General features: G+C 41.1%; 1 protein-coding gene across 1 annotated transcript; it reads right to left on the reverse strand.

Annotated features, from left to right (window-relative positions):
- Positions 1-16,689: 16,689 nt before the first annotated feature.
- On the reverse strand, positions 16,690-20,239 carry LOC149255067 (uncharacterized). The gene is made up of 2 exons (XM_089457161.1): positions 17,703-20,239; positions 16,690-17,592 (listed from the first exon to the last, which is right to left on the reverse strand). The coding sequence occupies exons 1-2, from the start codon at positions 19,630-19,632 to the stop codon at positions 16,997-16,999; spliced, it is 2,526 nt and encodes an 841-aa protein (XP_089313287.1). The 5' UTR covers positions 19,633-20,239; the 3' UTR covers positions 16,690-16,996.
- Positions 20,240-20,491: the final 252 nt, after the last annotated feature.

A 20,491-nucleotide genomic window follows, 5' to 3' on the forward strand; every position in this document is an offset into this window, starting at 1 on the left:
AGGATTTCTTGGGTTGACAGGGTATTATCGCAAGTTTGTTAAGAATTATGGGAGAATAGCAGCACCTCTAACAACATTATTGAAGAAAGATTCATTTTCATGGACTCCGGAAGCAACAAAGGCCTTTAAACATCTTAAAGAGGCAATGTGCCAAGCACCAGTCTTAGCTACACCGGACTTCACAAAAACCTTTATTGTGGAATGTGATGCTTCAGGAAATGGAATTGGTGCTGTTCTAATGCAAGATGAAAGACCCATTGCTTTTGAAAGTCGTCCAATCAAGGGAAAGTTTTTAAGCAAAGCTATTTATGAGAAGGAAATGTTGGCAATACTCCATGCACTTAAGAAATGGCGACCCTACCTAATGGGAAGACACTTCAAGGTAAAAACGGATCATGATAGCCTTAAATACTTTTTAGAACAAAGATTATCCTCTGAAGAGCAACAAAAGTGGGTCACAAAGATGTTGGGTTATGACTTTGAAATCATCTACAAAAAAGGGAAGCAAAATGTGGTGGCAGATGCACTCTCAAGAAAGGATGAGGATGTGGAAGCATTGTTGTGTGCCATTTCTATTATCCAACCAGATTGGATAAATGAAGCAAAGGAGGAATGGAAGAATGACGAAGAAGTGTGGGCACTTATTCGAAAGCTACAACAAGATTCCAGTACTTCTGATACATTTAGCTGGCAAAATGATTCGTTATGGTACAAAGATCGCTTATACCTCTGTAAGAATTCCCAGCTAAAACAAAAGATTCTTATGGAATTGCACACTTCTCCCTTAGGAGGGCACTCAGGATTTTTAAAAACTTACCACAGGGTTAAGAAGGAATTTTTTTGGGATGGCCTTAAATCAGATATTCAAAAGTTTGTGGCGGAATGTTTGGTTTGCCAACAAAATAAAGTTGAAACAATTAAGACACCGGGTCTATTACAACCTTTATCCATTCCAAGCCAACGTTGGGAGGAGGTTTCAATGGATTTTATCACAGGTTTACCCAAGTCTGAGGGAAAGAGTGTCATCATGGTGGTAGTTGACAGACTTACCAAGTATGCACACTTTTGTGCATTATCACATCCATTTAAAGCCAGTACAGTTTCTACTGCATTTATGGAAACAGTTCAAAAGCTACATGGAAACCCAAAGATTATTGTAAGTGACAGAGATCCCATTTTCACTGGAAATTTTTGGACAGAATTATTTTCTTGTCTTGGTACTCAGTTAGCTCATAGCTCATCTTATCATCCTCAATCTGATGGGCAAACTGAGATAGTAAACAAATGTTTGGAAGGATATCTTCGTTGCTTTGTATCTGATAAACAGACACAATGGGTCAAATGGTTGCCTCTGGCTGAATGGTGGTATAACACTTCCTTCCATACAGCAACAAAAATGACCCCATTTATGGCACTTTATGGGTATCAACCACCATCAATCACATCATATTTAAGAGAAAATTCTAAGGTTCAGGCAGTGGAACATCACATCGAACATCAACAACAAGTCCTCCAACTCTTAAAGGATAACCTCGTGTTGGCACAAAATAGAATGAAACAACAGGCAGATCAACATCGCAGTGAAAGAAGTTTTGATGTAGGTGATTGGGTATTCCTACGGCTACAACCATATAAGCAAATGTCCCTAAAGCAAGCTAAGAAGGATAATAAATTATCACCAAAGTATTATGGTCCGTACAAGGTGTTGGAAAAGATTGGTACTATGGCATACAAATTGGAGCTTCCTGCAGCTTCTCGATTGCACCCAGTTTTCCATGTTTCATGTTTAAAGAAGGTTATAGGCGACAAGCTCCCAGTTCAAACAATATTGCCAGAACTTGACGAGGAAGGAAAAATTATATTGGAACCGGAAGCAGTCACAGAAACAAGAACTCGACAGCTACGAAATCGATCAATTTCAGAGTATCTTATCAAGTGGAAGAACTTATCCGCTGAAGATTCCACATGGGAGGATGAGAATTTTATGCAGAAGTATCCAGAACTGCTCAAGCGTTGAGGACAACACTTTTTTGAAGGAGAGGGGCATGTTGGGTCCCTATAATACTAGTGATTACCCCATTACTATTGTAGTTATACCCCTTATTTATATTGTTGTGCCCCTATTACCCCCATATTGTTATTTCTGTGCCCCATAGAATCCCTCTATTGTTATTTTTGTGGCTTTATATTATTATTGTTAGGTCGGCTGGATTATATTGTGACTCCTTAGACTCCTATATATAGAAAGGAGGTTTTGTCATTTGTATCATCCAAGAATTGTTCATTTATGTAATGTAAAGGAGGTTGCCCCCTCGAAGAGGCTGAATTCTAAGGCGTTGATCTTTCTTTTCTATCTTTTCTTGAGCTGGTTTCATAACAATAAGACAGCAGTAAAAACAGACACATAAGACAACAAATTAATTTGGAGTTCACCCACAACTCTTGGGCTACATCTCTGTGAGCTCTTGTCAATTTGACTTGGCTCTTTGGGATTATGGTGTAAGCCTTTTTACAAGCTCTTTGGCTCAACTCCTATTGTTCTACAAAAAACAGTGGGTTCAGACACCCTTTTAATCCCTTCTGGCTCTTGAAGCTCTGAATTTTGGCTCTAAGCTCTTGCTCCGGCTCTTGGTTCTAGCTCTTTGCTCTGAGTCTAGCTCTTTGGCTCTGGTTCGGGCTCTTGGCTCTGGCTCTCCGCTTTGGCCTCTTTGGCCCTCTGGCTGTTTACAACTCTCTTTGGGCTTTTCACTTGAACTCCAAGTGACTCCCTTGGCTTTTGCACTGTCCCTTTGGCTTCAGCTTCCTCTTTGGCTTCTGCTCCCGCAGCAACCCCTCAAGGATTAACAACATCACCCCTCAACAACCCAGTAACCCTCTGTCTTTGACATTCATGGCTTTTAAAGCCAAATTGTGCTGCCTGTTCATTGTCCCTCTTGGGCTTTCTATCTTCCTGCCACAGTCTGCTCAAATCCCTTCTTTGAGCGTTAGGAATCATTGCTAAACGCTCTCGGGGATGAATGCCACATATTCCACAATGAAAGGAAGCCACCGACGCTTTGAATCCACCTAAAACAGTTGCTCTGTGTTTACACAAAAAAACGCTGCTATACACGGGAAAGTCCGCAAAGCACTGTCCATCCGGACTTGAAATTTTCATAAATGTGCTATATTTCCCTATCGGGTCCACTTGGGGATCACTTATCGCAATCGCAATTGGCCTGTGCCTTTTTTTCGTTTAATAAACGAAACAGGCGAAATACATTAAAAATCGCATTTGGCGGATTTCAAAATATATATTTCCATTTAGGAACCCTATCGGGTCCGGCCATATCGCATCGCTAGTCGCAACAGCCCTTTGGCTTCCCCTTTGGTATCGCCGACGTCGATATCAACAATCGCAGTCAGACTATCGCACATATACATATAATATGGCCACTCCATTGTTCTCCGTTGGCGATCCACCGATTTCGGCGATCACTCCATCACATCACCCCGGTCCATCGCGCCATGCCTCCGCTCTGACCCGCCGATCACCGCTAATGCGATATGCTGATCAGATCTGGACCATTGATCGTCCAGGTCCGACTGCCCCTGTGCATTCATTGTGCCAACCTCCCGATATGCCTCATTTCGTTGTTTTCTCATGTTTTTAAGCCTCCGATAGTGTTATCCGATGAGTCCATAGCTCCTCCTTTTGCGCTTGCTTTTCCCTTTTGGGATATTTGGAAGACTTAGAGGGTTTTCAGACCCATATTTCAAGGGATTTTTGCCTCTTTTTCCTTTGAAAAAGGGCAGCTTCATTTTATGATAGATTTCTCATCTGAAATCCATTTTGGCCCATTCAAATTGCATTGGATTCCGAATGGAGAGATCCCTGCAATGAGACTATGTTTGCGAGCAGCCTGCAATTTTCATTTTCCTCTGATTTACAAAGGATTTGTGCCATTTGGCACCTTTTACCTCTTGCATGAAGTCTTTTAGAGGTTTATCCAGGATCCATTTTTGGATCATTTTGATTTTTGAACAACATCTAGATGTCACCTACAACTAGCAGTCATGTGGTTGGATGAAAGATCCTAATGGAAACATGACTTGGAAGAGGTATTTGTGTGAAGAAAAGCCAGATGTAGATTAGAAGACCATTTTCCAATGAAGAAAAAGATGACATGAATGACATTGTTCATGAAGGAAAGTGATGGATTCCCTACGAAGAAGTCCCAAAAGATGAAGGCTCCATAATGATAAAGATGAAATTCATGACATCGAAATGAGGAGCTCTTCAAGCAGCTAAAGGTACCATGATCTTCAACAAAGAGCTGCTATTGGAAATCAAGTCCCTCGTTAAGAGGAAGCTTGGACAAGTCCCTAGATAAGAGGGAACTTGGGTACATTCCTTTTATAGGAATAGGTACATTCCTTCATAGGAATGGGTATATCCTCCCTGGTTGAGAGGGAGAGATGGACACATCATTCGTGTCTTCACTTTGGAGGAAAGAATGGAAGATTGGGTAAGCATCTGGCATCTGATACTCTTTGAGGATGAGATAGGGCATCCAAGATAAAAGTAGTCATAGAGGACGGATATTCTTTGATGACTGGGAATCAAAGATAAAATAGTCTTGGAAGGACATACCCTGTGAACACCCTGGTGAGGTATGTGCCTTGAGAGACAATAATGATGGTGTCTATAAATCATTAGTCTCACCAGCATTGAACTCTGATCTTGTGAAGAGATAGAGTTGTTAGTCAAGGCGTTGCAATGTGAAATTGTTGGTTGATATGATGCTATTCAAATGGGTTACCAATCCAACTCTTCTTATGAGAATTCTTCAGATTGAGAATGTCCAAGTACCTTGTATGGATTATGAATACCTCCCTAGTTAAGAGGGAGTGTTGAAATATGTAACTAGGTTCGGTCTTCATAATGACATGTAATCATGATTTTATATATTTGATGTAATGAGAAAAATAAATTTATTATTGTTGTTCTTGAGGCATGGGTTTCATGCTCAAGAGAAATTTATTTTTAGGTCAAGCTCCCATTGTGATCTCCTAGGGCATGCCATTGAGTTTACAAGTCATTAAGTCATTTTCATGTATGAAAGACCCAATTGGGGCAAGTTACATATTGTAAACGAAAATTATTTGAGTCAAAATAGAGTCAAGGAACCCTCCAAGACCAAGTCAAAATGCATGCAACAAGTCAGCCTTCCTAACATGTCAAGTCGGCCTAGAAGCTGGCACAAGTCGGCCTATTTTGAAGGGACTAGAAGACTAGTCTACCACCTTTGGAGGCAGGGATCACACACAAGAAAACTCGATGAAGAGCACAAAAATCAGAGAAGGAAGGAGAAGATAAATTGAAGAGGATAAAGGCATCTTTTCAGGACTATTTTCGGGTAAAAATGCTCACACGTGCGCGCTGAAGGTAAGGCATCCTCTACAGAAAATATATCAAATTACAGTCATACCTAAGAGCAGAATTTTGGTGCCAAGATAGTCTAAATTGAAGGTCGAAATCTTGAAGAGAAGGGACCCTGTCAAGCAAAGGAAAAGAAGGGCTAAAAGTACCTAATTACCTCACACATATGAAAATTGCAGGAAGCTATAGGAGGCCGAGAATTGCAAAAAGAGAAGCTAACTAGTATTGCAGGGCTGAGGTCAAGAAGAAGGAGAAGTTGCAATAGTTTCAAATCAAGGTTGACTTTTTTTGACTTGACAAGAAATGGGCAAGGTTTGACTTGGCCTTGGAGGAGTTTTTGGTCAAGGGTCTAGGTCTTGGAATTCGTCAATTGAAGATTCTATAAGAAGAAGAATTCTCGTGGGTTTTCCTCTCAGATTGGAGAGGTTTTGGCCCTGGCTGATTGCCTATATCTTGTGTCCTTTGTCTCATTGTTCTTTATGGTTTGGTAGTTGTTTGATGAAAAAAACACTAATAATAACAAGTGAAAGAAGAAGCTAACTAAGTGAAGTAAAAATACATCACAAACAGTGATCAAAATAAGAGAAATCACCTGATCTATTGCCCCTAGATTTCTCAACATGGTATCAAAGCTAAGGTGACAAGTTGAGGAAGGGCAGCTTAAAGAAGGATACTCAAGGAGCAAAGCACTAGAAGATCATCAAGAGAATCAATCATAAAAAAAAAGGGGACCTCTCATTTCAAAGGCTCTACAAGAACAAGGATTACATCATCATATTGAACGAAGTTACTAAAGAAGACCTAAAAACCCTAGTTCGTTCAAAGAAGGATTCTACACTTGAAGCATTCTTGGGAACCTTGCACAATCATCTCCTCAAGGAGAAGAAGACCTCAAAAACCCTACTTAAAAGAAGGACTTTGAAGCATCTTGAAGCTTACACTTCCAAGGGAAGCAGGAGAAGGCATTGTCGTCATCATCAAGGAACGAAGGTGATCTCCCCCTCTTTGAAGGATCACTTTTGAAGGAAGACATCTTCTATCATCATTATTATCATCAAAATCAAGAAGGCAACAAGTTGAAGATATTGTCATCAAGGAGTATCTTCACAAGTAAGTATCTTTATGTCCACATATGAATCTCTCAAAATGACTTCATTTTGCAAGGAAAGCAACAAATTGGTTGGGTCATCAAACTTTCTTGCATGGAAGAAAAGAATTGATTTAATCCTCATATAAAATGAAGTCGTTAATCATGTGAAGGTGTCAATTACTAAACCTCTAAAGAAAGAATCTCAAGCTCATGCAAAGTACATGAAAGGGGAAGTAAGGGCTCAAAGGATCCTTATAGAATCCATCAAAGATCCCCTCATTCCATATGTATGAAAGTTGGAGACATCAAAATAAATATATGAGAAGCTATTAGAATTGTTCTCCGTAAGTACTGTTGGAGAAGAAATATCTTTAAGACAAGAACTCTACAAGATGAAGATATCAAAGGAAGATGGAATAGCCTCATACTTTATGAGGGTGTCAGAAATAAGAGACCAACTCCAAGAATTGGGAGAAATAATGTCTGATAAGGAGATGACTACCATAATGCTCAATGCACTACCAGAGGAATGGGGTCAAGCATCTATGGAAAGAAGGAAGCTACCCGTTCAATGAACTTTGGTCATTATGCAAAATTGAAAAAACCAAGCTAAAGGAAAAAAGTAATTTAGGATCAAACGAGCAAGCACAAGAATTTGTTGCCATGGCTAAGAGATAAGGGAAGTTTGGGAAGTTTGGTCCTCAGAAAAAGAAGAAGAATATGACCAAGGTCCAATTCTATGGCTGTCAAGAATATGGGCATTGTTACCATTCAAACTAGCAAGGGTCCTAGGAAGGGATCCTAAAAGGGAAACTACTAGGTCAAGGCAACAATGGAACGATAGCCCACTATTAACTCAACTAAGGCTCCCTTCTCTTTACAGACCTTCACCGATGGGAGGAGACTCGGTATAAAGGGAATCACTGGATGAATGAGTCAATAAAAGGATAAGGAGTGATTCCTAAGGCCTATTCACAAGAGAGACTCAATTGTATGGTTTGCTTGCTTGAGAAGCAAGGTGTAAGGCTCTCTAGGAATGGCCAAGGGGATCTCAAAGGCTAGGGTTTGTGGATGAGACTTGTAAAGGAGATACCTAGTCCTAGAAATCCTTGTGGAAACTTGGTTTCCAAGTGGTCTTTGTGAAATTAGCTTCAACAAGTTGTGGGACCACACAGGACCAAGTGGACCCAAAATTAGGTCAAGGGGGTGGAGTTGATCAATCAGCAGTGCACTTGACCTAATTGAAGGGGGGAAGGGGATCAAAGGGGAAATTTTCAATAATTTTGATGCAATGATCCTGATGAGGTCACTAGCCAAGGGAAACAAAGGGCAAAAATAGATCTCAGAGCTAGGGCTTGAAATATCTCAAGATCCCACCATCGGAATTGCCTCAAACTTGGAGGGCCTCTAAAAGACACAACAGTGTAGCAGAGGGCAAGAGATCGAACATTTTGGTTGTGTGAATTGAGAGGAAATTGATGCCCTAGGTAACCTATGGAGGCTAGCACTAGAAAGAGGGGTAGTTCAAAGGAATTATCTTTGAAAATGATCATCTTATGGAAGGATGTTAAAATTGGCAACTAGGGTCAAACTCCATGTGGGTCTACCTATTCATGGCAAATGATATTTTTCTTGGACTCCTCTCATCGAGAGGTGTAGGATTGATCTAAAGATCATCCAATTCCGACAAGTATTCATGGAGATATGAATTTTTTTGTGTTATGTGACAATTCGTCAAGGTCGGCCAGCAACCAAATTACCCCCACTTGTCCGCCATGTTTTAGTATAAATTAGAAGAGGACTTTAAGTCATTTGACACACACACTCTTGTGATCTCTCTTCATTATGTTTTTGGGTATGATGAAGAAGAGATCTAGAGGGAGTGCTCTAGGATATACATTGGCTCAATGATGCCCTAATCCGCTGTAAAGGGAAGAAGCCTAATGATGCCCTAACGCTACCATGAACTGCCCTAGCCATGGAAGAAAAATGGTATTCTTGTAGATCTTACACTGCCCTACTCTTCAGTTAATGAAGCAAGTCCTTAACGTGATCAAAGGAGGAGTCTTGCAAGCAGGCATGGAAGAATATAATGCGTTGTCATGGAAGGATGCCAAGGAACCTAATACGCTGCCCTAGACTCTAACGCAGTCATGGAAGAAGCCTAACACAGTCATGAAGATAGGCTTCTAATGTTGCCCTAATATTGCCCTAATGTTGCTTAATGAAGAAGCCTCCTAACGCAGTCATGGAGCAAGGGTTCTAACGTTGTCATGCCCTAAACATAGAGACCGTAAGACGTTGTTCAAAAGTGACCTAAACACTGTCCTAGTGGTGTCATAACTGCAGAGAAAGAAGGGATCTAAGCCGCAGTCTCTAAAGTCCCTAACGCTGTCATAAGAGATGACCCTAACACTGTCATGAAGGTAATGAAGGAGATGACCTTAACGTTGTCGATGAAAAGGCTTAATGTAGTCCATGGAGAGGCCTTGACACAGGCAAGAAGACACCCTAATCTCAGCCATAAAGGAGATCCAACCACAACAAAACAATAGCTCTAAATATGTTGTCCTAGGCCGCAATCCATGAGGGTATACATACAGCAGAAAGGTGCCTAATCTATCCTCTGATTGGGATAGGGATAGTGTCAAGCTTCAGGTAGAAAGAAGGTCTAAATATGTCATGGAGCAGAGTGTTGGAAGGCATGATTGGACAGTATATGTTCAGGTTGTGTTTTGTATGTTGCAGACCTTGACCTAGAGGCTATGTACAATCACATGGATGGAACAAGGGGTGTGAACTTGAAGGATATGAATAGTGAATGTATTCATTATGTTAAAGACCTTGGTTGGAAACCTTTGGAGTAGCAAAAAGGGGTCTGTTAAAGGGAAGATTAATATAGGTCTATGTTCAGTGACCTAGGTGGAGCTCCATCATTGTTAGAAGCCAGATTGATGAGCTGATCATGTATGAAGGTGCAAGATTCCTTGTGAGCAGCAGAGTATAAGCTGCTACAGGAAAACTATGTGTTAGGCTGCAGGCCATAACACCACAGTCATGTATCAATTATGGGCATTTGAGGGCTCAGATTATCATGATCTAAGAAGCTGTTAATAAATGGTGCAGCATAGTGATGATTGTATGCAATATGATGAGTGCAGCGTAATGTAATGAAGTGCAGCTCAATGATTGGGTGCAGCACAGTGACAGGTGCAGCATGATGATGTGGTGCAACACAGTGATGGATGCAACATGGTGATGGAATCACCTTGGAGGATCAGTTGAAGCAATATGCCTTTACCTGAGTTCAGATCAGCTACCTCATGTGTTATCTTCATAGAGAAGATCTCTGCTGAACTATTGAAGAATATATAAGAAGAATTGATCAAGGGTTTCCCCACATTGGGGTTTGTCCCTGGTTAGCGCCACATCTTTTGTCCTCTTGTCTTGGCTTTTTTTTTAAGTTTATGTTTATGTTCTATCTACAATTTACTATCATGCTGATGTGATTGCTAAATTGAAATTGATATTGAGCTAAATGGAAAAATTGAAATAAATTGCTCTAAGCATAGAACATACCAAAAATTAACATGGTATCAGAGCTGAGGTGAAGACAAAGCCCAAGCAAGAGTGAAAGAGAAATCACCGAAGACATTTGGACAAGGTCAAAAGGCTCAATAGGTTCCTCATCCCACTTCAAATTCACCAAGGGTGAAGTCAAAAAAAATAAGATTATCAGGGTGGCGCAGTGGAAGCATCTGGTGGCCTACCTAAAGGTCACTTCAATGGAAGTCTGGATCTAAGGATGGAAGGAAAGGCAGATGCCTTGCTTGCAATAAGTTTGGCCATTATGCGAGGAAGTGTCCAAATAGAAGGGACACATCACTTGATGATGATAACAATCATTCCAAGGGCATATTCAATGATCGGAGGAATGACAGACAAAGGAAAAAGGAATGCAGGTCATCAAGGAAATGGCCGACTCTTCAAAGAAAGCAAGGAACTCCACGTATGAAGAATCAAATGTTGTTTCTAATAAGCTACAAGAGTATTATCTTATATTGGCCCTCTCCACTACTTCTCCTCCAGACTCTTTGGGAATCTAGCTTATTGATTGTAGTGCTTCAAGGCACTTCATCGGATAGAAGGAAGCTCTCTCTAATTTGATAAAGAAAGAAACAATCGTGGAGATTATACTTGGAGTCAATGCCACTTATGCCGAAAAGGGTGAAGGGAATGTTACCCCTCAAATGAATGAGGGTAACACGATTCATTTACAAGAAGTTCTTTATGTACCTGATTTCAAGAAGAACCTAGTGTCCATTTCGGCAATGGAAGACAAAGGTTTCAAGGTGGCATTCATCGATGGAAAGGTACGTCTGTGGATAAGGAATTTTTAAAGATGCTTTTGAGTTCAGGGTTGGCAATTTGTATCAAGTTGCAGGAAGTCCATTGCGGACCATGTCGTGTGACTCATCTCGTCTATTGCACCGGAGGTCTGCCCATCTTCATTATGGGGCCCTACCCGATGTGAGACAGATGGTGACAAGGATGCCTGAATTCAAGGAACAGCATGAAGGTACATGTCCAAGATGTACCGAAGGAAAACTTACAAGGGGACCATTCCCATCATGTAGCAAGTCCACAAATTTGGAACAACTTGAGGGGTTTGAGATTCATGGTAAGGAATCTCATGTTAGCAGGTTGAAGAAAGCTCTCTATGATTTAGTGCAAACACCCCTGGCTGATATGAGACGATTGACAGCTATTTGATGAAGCTGAGATTCACTAGGAGTGAAGCCGATCCAAACCATTGCTTTAAGATTGTTGATGATAGACCTATCATATTGGTACCTTATGTGGATGATCTCTTTCTGACAGGTGCAAAACCTCTCATTTGCAAAAGCAAGAGGGAGTTGGATTCCGGATTTGGAATGGTGAACTGCAAGCCCATGACTACCTCGATGGAGCTTAACTTTAAGAAGTTATGTGGTAGTGATACTAGACCTGATTTTGGAAATGCCTTTGAGTTTCGTCAACTCATAATAGCATTGATGTTCTTGGTGAACTCTCGTCCGAATATATATTTTGTAGTTAGTATGTTGAGCTCATATATAGTTGAGCCTCATTGGATTTGTTCCAAGAATTTTTTGAGATATCTTCGGGGCATAATCTCTCATGGATTGAGATACACTGCCAGAAATGTGAAGCTGCATGGTTATTCTGATGCTGATTGGGCAGGCAATGTGGAGGATCGCAAGAGCACTTTTAGGTGTTGGTTCTCTTTGGGTTCTTCTTTGTTATCCTGGATGAGTAGGAAACAGAATTCGATTGCTTTAAGCACCGCCGAGGCTGTATTCATAACTACAAGTATGATCTCGTGTGAAGTTGCCTAGTTGTGGAAGCTCTTCTATGAGTTGCTTGGACACATGTTGGATTCCATTGTGATCTTCTGTGACAACCAGAGGGAGATTCGATTGATGAGGAATCCCATGTTCTATGATCGCCCCAAGCATATAGACATCAAGTACCACTTTATCTGGGATGTGGTACAACGGGGAGCAAGAAGGCCCCATCACTCTGAGACTGATGTGCAGGTCGCCATTATTCTAATGAAGTCCCTGGGAAAGGTCAAATTTGTGACTTTCCGAGAACGACTAGGAGTCGTGGAGAGACTCTCTCCTAAAGGTCCTGTATGATATGGACATTGAGCTCTAGGAGCTCCGTGGGGGGTTGGGGGTACATCGTGGAGCGATGAGCAACCATAGGGTGAGTGGTTCATGCTTCTCCAACCGAGACACAATCATAGGGTGAGTGGTTCAGCCTTCCCCTAGTGATTTGTTGTGTACAGGGTGAGTGGTTCAGCCTTCCCCTGGGATACCCATGGTGACATGTAGGCAGGATGAGTGGTTCATCCTTCTCCTACTGATACATCCTACCCATACAGTCTGGGACTCATGGGAAGTACCTCTCATCTGGCCAATGAATAGGGAAATGAGGATAGGGACCATAATAGTACCGATGGACGCATCGTGTTACTACTGTACTCGCTATGCTAGGATGATATTGATCTGGGATCAATTGGAACTGACTTCAGGTTAGTAAAAGTGATATAACTCACTCTCTTTTGGAATTGATTTCGGATCAGTAAGAGTGGTATGATACACTCTCTTTATTTGTAACTGATTTTGGATGAGTAAGAGTGGTATGACACACTCTCTTTATTGGAACTTACTTTAGTTCAGTAAGAGTGGTATGGAACACTCTCTTTTATATGGGACTGACTTCGGGTCAGTATAGGATGGTATGATACATTCTCGATCACTTCTTCTTCTTCATAGTTCAGCAGAGCAGTGCAGGGCACTCTGATGACAGAGATAGTGCGGTCTGGCAGATGGATTAGCAAATGGAGTTCTCCCTAGTTGAGAGGGAGTTTTAAAATCAACAACTAGGGCCAAACTCCATGTGGGTCTACTTATTCATGGCAGCTGATATTTTTCTTGGATACCTCTCATCGAGAGGTGTAGGATTGATCTAAAGATCATCCGATTCCGACAAGTATTCATGGAGATACGGATTTTTTTGTGTTATGCAACAATTCATCAAGGTCGACCAGCAATCAAATTACCCCCACTTGTCCGCCACGTTTTAGTATAAATAGAAGAGGACTTTAAGTCATTTGACACACACACTCTTGTGATCTCTCTTCATTTTGTTTTTGGGTTTGGTGAAGAAGAGATATAGTGGGAGTGCTCTAGGATATATGTTAGCTCAATAATGCCCTAATCCGCTATAAAGGGAAGAAGCCTAATGATACCCTAACGCTACCATGAACTGCCCTAGCCATGGAAGAAAAATGGTCTTCTTGTAGGTCCTACACTTCCCTACTCTTCAGTTCATGAAGCAAGTCCTTAATGCAGTCAAAGGAGGAGTCTTGCAAGCAAGCATGGAAGAATATAATGCACTGTCATGGAAGGATGCCATGGAACCTAATACGCTGCCCTAGAGGGTGCCCTAGACTCTAACGCAGTCATGGAAGAAGGCTAACACAGTCATGAAGATAGGATTCTAACACTGCAATAATAAAGCCCTAACGTTGATTAATGAAGAAGCCTCCTAACACAATCATGAAGCAAGGGTTCTAACGTTGTCATGCCCTAAATGCAGAGACCCTAAGAAACTGTTCAAAAGTGACCTAAACATTGTCCTAGTGGTGTCATAACTACAGAGAAAGAAGGGATCTAAGCCACAGTCTCTAAAGGCCCTAACGTTGTCATAAGAGATGACCCTAACGTTGTCATGGAGGTAATCAAGGAGATGACCTTAACGCTGTCAATGAAAAGGCTTAATTCAGTCCATGGAGAGGCCTTGACGCAATCAAGAAGACACCCTAATCTCAGCCATAAAGGAGATCCAACTACATCAAAACAATAGCTCTAAATACGCTGTCCTAGGCTGCAATCCATGAGGGTATACATACAACAAAAAGGTGCCTAATCTATCCTCTGATTGGGATAGGGAGAGTGTCAAGCTTCAAGCAGAAAGAAGGTATGAGTATGTCGTGGAGCAGAGTGCTAAAAGGCATGATTGGACAATATATGTTCGGGTTGTGTTTTGTATGGTGCATACCTTGATCTAGAGGCTATGTATAGTCACATGGATGGAACAAGGGGTGTGAACTTGAAGGCTATGAACAGTGAATGTATTCATTATGTTAAAGACCTTGGTTGGAAACCTTTGGAGAAGCAAAAAGGGGTCTATTAAAGGGAAGATTAATATAGGTCTATGTTCAGTGACCTAGGTGGAGCTCCATCATTGTTAGAAGTCAAGTTGATGAGATGATCATGTATGAAGGTGCAGGCTTCCTTGTGAGCAGCAGAGTATAAGCTGCTACGTGAAAACTGTGTTAGGGTGCAGGCCATAACACCACAGTCATGTATCTCTTATGGGCACTTGAGGGCTCAAATTATCATGATCTAAGGAGTTGTCAATAAATGGTGCAGCATATTGCAGCATGACAGTGGTGCAGCACAGTGATGATTGTATGCAGTATGATGAGTGCAGCATAGTGTAGTGAAGTGCAACTCAATGATTGAGTGTAGCACAGTGACAGGTGCAGCATGATGATGAGGTGCAACACAGTGATGGGTGCAGCATGGTGATGGAATCACCTTGGAGGATCAGTTGAAGCAATATGCCTTCACCTGAGTTCAGATCAACTACCTCATGTGTTATCTTCATAGAGAAGATCTCTGCTCTTATTATGACAAGTCAAAATGTTGACTTTTGATGTATGAGTACTATCTCTCTCTGTGCTAAACTATTGAAGAATATATAAGAAGAATTGATCAAGGGTTTCCCCACATTGGGGTTTGTCCCTGGCTGGCGCCACATCTTGTGTCCTCTTGTCTTGGCTTGTTTTCTGATGTTTATGTTTATGTTCTATCTACAATTTACTATCATGTTAATGTGATTGCTAATCTGGAATTGATATTGAGCTAAATGGAAAAATTGAAATAAATTGCTCTAAGCATAGAACATACCAAAAATTAACAAAGGATCAATGCCTAATCCTTTGGGGAGTATGGAGTCAGGATGAAATTTGTGTTTTAGAATAACTTCACCCAATCAAGGAGCCTCCTAGACAACTTCGCATGGCAATAAGGGCATGAGAGCAACTGCTAGAAGAGTTTATACATCAATGTACAATAATAGATGACTTTTCAAGATAAGTTCAATAGAAGCAATCTCTAGGAACATTCGCTCCTTCACACATGATACATAAGATGATGCAACACTATAAAGACTAAATTTCCACAATTTTGCATAAGAAACGTAGTAAATTTCAAATCTAATATAGCGAAAACCCTAGCAACGTCAATGTCATGAAGTAAATAACAAGAATAATCATGAAAAGAGTACTTACATGTGCAATAAGAGTATATCCAATCATCACATTATGCCAATAATGAAGCTCCAAGACAAGAGAGAGATATCCAAACATCAAAATTCATCCATTACATCCAAATTCATCCTCCAAGAAGGATAGCGAAAATCTCACAAGAGAGAGAGACCTAATCCAAGTGATGATGATCCAAATGATTCATCTCATTTCTATTTATACACTCTTTAATGAATGTGATTTAGCTAAATTGGCCTAATTTAGCCCCAAAAATAAAATGATGTGCATAATATCAATACTTTTGGTGACAAGCCCACCAAATAGCTCAATAATACATGAATAAGCCTCTCAAGAGGGCCAAATGATCAATAAAATGAGTCGTTGGGCATTTGAGGAGGCCTAATGAAGTCCACGTGGTGCCATGATGTAGAAATGAACTCCCAACATTAGCAGACAAGGGGTTGGCCCCTTGTTTTCCAAGCAAAAACCTGTGATGCTCCCAAGTGGGTGTGGGGGCACTGTTGAGAAATCCAAAGTGTGGCACTTAATCGATTTCTCTTATTATGAAATTATCTTGTGATGTTTCATTATTATTATTCTTTTATTTTATTTTTCTTTTCTTTATCATCAAGACTAATGTCAAACAACAAATTGTAGAGGACATGAGATGTAGGCACGTAGCCAAGGAAAAACTCCACTACAGGGGAAAACCCAGTCAAAACTCTTCCTTCAGTAGATTCAAAAGATGAGATGACCAAGACCTTCACAACCTATACTCGATACTTCCTCCATAAAGTAAACCTTGCATTTTCTTCTTCAGCTGAGTAGTAGCTTATTCTTCAACTACTTCCTTGCAACAATGAGATGCTTCGATCCTTCAATAAGATTATGCTTTGGTCTTGAAGTTTTGAGGCAACCTTCACTGTAACAAAGGAGCCATCTTCATACACTATCACTGTGACAACCTCATATACTATCATTGTAAAGTCTATCACTGTGACAACCTGTGATCCGAACTTCACTAAGGCATACCGAAGTCTGTGACAACCGAGCTTCTTACTGAGATTTTGCATTACTATGGTTACACTGAGACAGAGGTACATCGAGACTCCTTCTCCGAGTTTAGTCTGAACTTCCTCACTGCAGTAGCACTGAAAATTTCTCTCTATAATAATACTGAAACCTTCTCTCTGAAGCAATGTTTTTAAAACCGGAACCGGTGACCGAACCGGTCCACCTAGCTAACCGGTTTACCGACCGGAACCGGTCTAACCGGGACTGGTTTGGTCTAAACGAACCGGTTTTTAAAAAATACATTAAATAATTAATTTTTAATGAAAAAAAACTATTTTTAAGATGTAAAACCATGATTCCAAGCCAATAGAGACAAAATATGCAAAGTTTGCTCATTTATATACCATGCAAAGGTGAATATATCAAAATGGCACCGAGTGCAATACATATCATCGACAAAATAGCAAAATACATAGGAAATGAGGCTCTAAATGGCCTATAGAGTCCAAAAACCATGCTGCAAGCTATGAGGCCATTGGCCTACTACAAGTCTACAGTGTACACATGATCAATCATCAAGATCATCACCACTACTAGACACATGATCATCATCAGGAGCTACATAGACATCATCTGGTTCAGAGTCTGAGGATGCCTCTGCCTCATCTGCAACATCAGTATCAATGCCACCAATGACAATAGAAGTGGACCTAGTGGAAGCACGAGTTTGTCGACCTGCACGACTAGTGCCTTCCATTGGTTCCTTGCCTTTCCTTGATGCCGCTACTGATCCTGGTTCTGATGCCGCCACATAATCTGCCTCATCCTCCGCTAAAGCCATGTCGATATCAAAATCAGCCTCAAACACAGGATCTTCAGTCTCCTCCACCCATTCTGATGTTGGATCAATATCGTCCAACACAATGGGATCTAGATCAGGTGATTTGCTCATCATTTGGTTCCTCCTCAGTCGAAGGTTGTATTGCACAAAAACAAGATCATTTAACCGTTTTTGTTCCAAACGGTTTCTCTTCTTCGTGTGTATGCGCTCAAAAACAGACCAATTGCGCTCACAACCTGAAGCACTGCAAGTTTGACTGAGGACTCTAATTGCAAACCTTTGCAATTGAGGACACTGGCCACCAAATGACTCCCACCAATGTGCTGCAAAGAAAAAGACAATAATTAGTAACTTAGTTTATAATTTGAATTGTAAAGAACGTAAACAATTTTAGCTTGAAATGAAAAACAAAATGGAAATTGGAATTGCTTACCTGGTTGGTCCACATCTCTTGCCATCTTTGCCAAGTTTTTGCCAAAAGTACCACTTGCTTGATTGAAAATAGTAAGCTGTCTATGTATATCCAACTGCTCTACATGGTTAGGGACCATGCGCTCCAAGCAATCAATCAATCCAGCTCTGACCTCCCCATCATGCTGATCTCCTAGCCGATTTTTATAGTGATACCTTGGGTTCAAAAAATACCCGGCTGCATGTATAGGACGATGGAGTTGATTGTTCCATCTGTTATCAATGATCTCCCATATACGGCCATATTTAGCTAACCTGTCATTGTAAGCTGCCCGTATCTGCTCCTTTGCCTGATCCATAGCTTCATAAATGTAGCCCATGGCCAATCTTTCCCCATCCACCAACCTTAGCACCTTAACAAGGGGCTCGGTAATTTTCACAAGCTCTACAGACCTTTTCCAAAAATAAGTGTCTAACACTTTCTTTTTGGTGTCTTTTCCATCTGGTCTACGAGCCCACCGAGATTCAGACCATTCATCAGAGGAAAACATTTTCTGCAAGTTTCTATGTTGACCATTGAGACATTGCAACGTGAGGAAGTGAGTTGCAAATCTCGTAATTGCAGGCCTAACAAGCTCTTTGCCTCCAGTGTGTTTCCTCATTAGGCTCAATACCCATGAGTGGTTGTAAATGTATTTTGTAATGCACTTGGCATGCTCTACAGTGTTTTTTACCCACTCCACCTTGCCTATATCCTCAAGCATGAGGTCTATGCAATGTGCAGCACATGGAGTCCAAAATATGGTCTTATATTTGGCCTCAAGCATCTTTCCAGCAAGAACATAGTTTGAGGCATTATCAGTGATGACCTGCACAACATGCTGCTCCCCAACTTCCTGAATAATGTTATCCAAAAGCTCAAATAGAAGGCTTGCATCCTTTACCCTATCAGATGCATCAACTGATTTAAAAAACATGGTTCCTTGAGGGCAAGAAACAAGGAAATTAATGATAGTGCGGTTCTTTCCATCGGTCCATCCATCTGACATAATGGAACAACCTGTTTTGACCCATGACTCTCTAAACTCAGTCAAATACTCATCAATGGAAGATATCTCTTTTTGCAAAAGAGCTCCCCTCAAGTCATGCATACTAGGGCCTTTGAAGCCCTTTCCTGCAGCTATAACAGAGTCCCACATAGCTTGGTAATAAGGTGAGCGAGAAGCATTAAATGGGATATCTGAATCATACCACCATCTAGCAATGTATTGGTGAGAAGTTTCTTTGCATTGTTTTTTCCAATGCTGATCCAAAGTGGGTTGAGAACTTGGCTGGGAGGAAGTGGCTGTGGGATTAGATTTAGAAGAAGCAATGGTGGCAGAAGATGAGAAATAACTTTGGATGTTTTGTCTCTTTGGTCCTCTTGATGGTTGGCCAACTCCAACAGAAGGATGAACATAGTGAAAGGGGTCATTGGTGGAAGGGATAGAAGTGGAGTCTTGAATCTCATAATCATCATACCCACTCTCTTTCATGGCTTCTAATAATTCCCTCTTCCTTGCAATTTCATCTTGGATGGCCTTCTCCCTAGCCTTATCCTCATAAAATTTTTCAAGCTTGGCAATGTATTCTGCCCTAATAGGACCTAACAGTTCTTTTGGTGCATCACATGGCTTTACTTGGCCTCTTACCCCAGCCAAGTGTTGTTTCAACCTAAGAATACCCCCACCTCCAATAGATTTATGGCATAATTTGCATATCATTTTTCCATCAATTACATCACAATGAACCCATGCACTGTCCTTTCCTTTTGGAGCCATGTTTGCTTGAAATAATAACAATTTGCAAAGAAATCTGCCATTTAAAAAAAAAATTGCAGCTAAGGAACATGGAAAACCAATGATAAATGTAGGAAAAAAAATGCACATGCAAGCTAAAAAATTTGATAGCATAGAGCTAGAGAGTTCATAGGCTTAGCATAGCATAGATGATAGATCATTGAAATGAGAAGTTTATAGCACAAAAAAATTAATTCATGGACAGCAGACCCAAATGAGGAATTATCAAGTGCAAATCCTTACCTGGAAATGCAAAGTAGCTCCCTTAGCCTCCTCTTGATGATGGCAACTCCACTGACAGCTACACACTATCTCCAAAATAGCTCCAACTCCAACTCCAAGATGACTACTTCAGCAAAAACTCCACACTCTCCAAGCTCACAAACAAACTCACAAACACTCACAAACACTCCAAATCAGTTGTGTGAGACAAATGAGGGTGAGAGGGGTGTCTTATAGCAATTGTGAGGGTCTTTTTGGAGGGAAAATCCCTTTCCCTCACCCCCAAAAACCCTAAACCGCCCTCAGCTGCCATAAACCCGCCGCTTTTTACCTTTACCGGCGGCCTGTCCCTAAACCGGCCGGTTTAGGACGGAACCGGCCGGTTAGCAAAAAACCGGCCGGTTAGGACCTAAACCGGCCGGTTTTGACCGGTTAGGTCAAAAATCTGGGCAAATAGGGGTGCTGACCGGGTTTTTTCACCGGTTCTGACCGGTGAGCCTCCTAACCGGCCGGTTAGGCCGGTAACCGGTCAGACCGGAACGGTTTTGAATACTATGCTCTGAAGTAGTACTGAAACCTTCTCTCTGAAGTAGCATCGAAATCTTCGCTCTGAAATAGTACCGAAACCTTCTTTCTGAAATTGTACCGAAATCTTCTTTCTAAAATTGTCCGAACTTGTTATCCTCTATATTAAGCGAAGTGCATATGCTTGTATATATAGTTGTCTCCATGAGAAATAAGCCGACATTCA

Source organism: Pinus tabuliformis, chromosome 7 (genome assembly GCF_031772625.1).
Source record: "Pinus tabuliformis cultivar Carrire ecotype Pingquan chromosome 7, CPIR1, whole genome shotgun sequence".
In the NCBI taxonomy this organism is placed as follows: Eukaryota; Viridiplantae; Streptophyta; class Pinopsida; order Pinales; family Pinaceae; genus Pinus; species Pinus tabuliformis.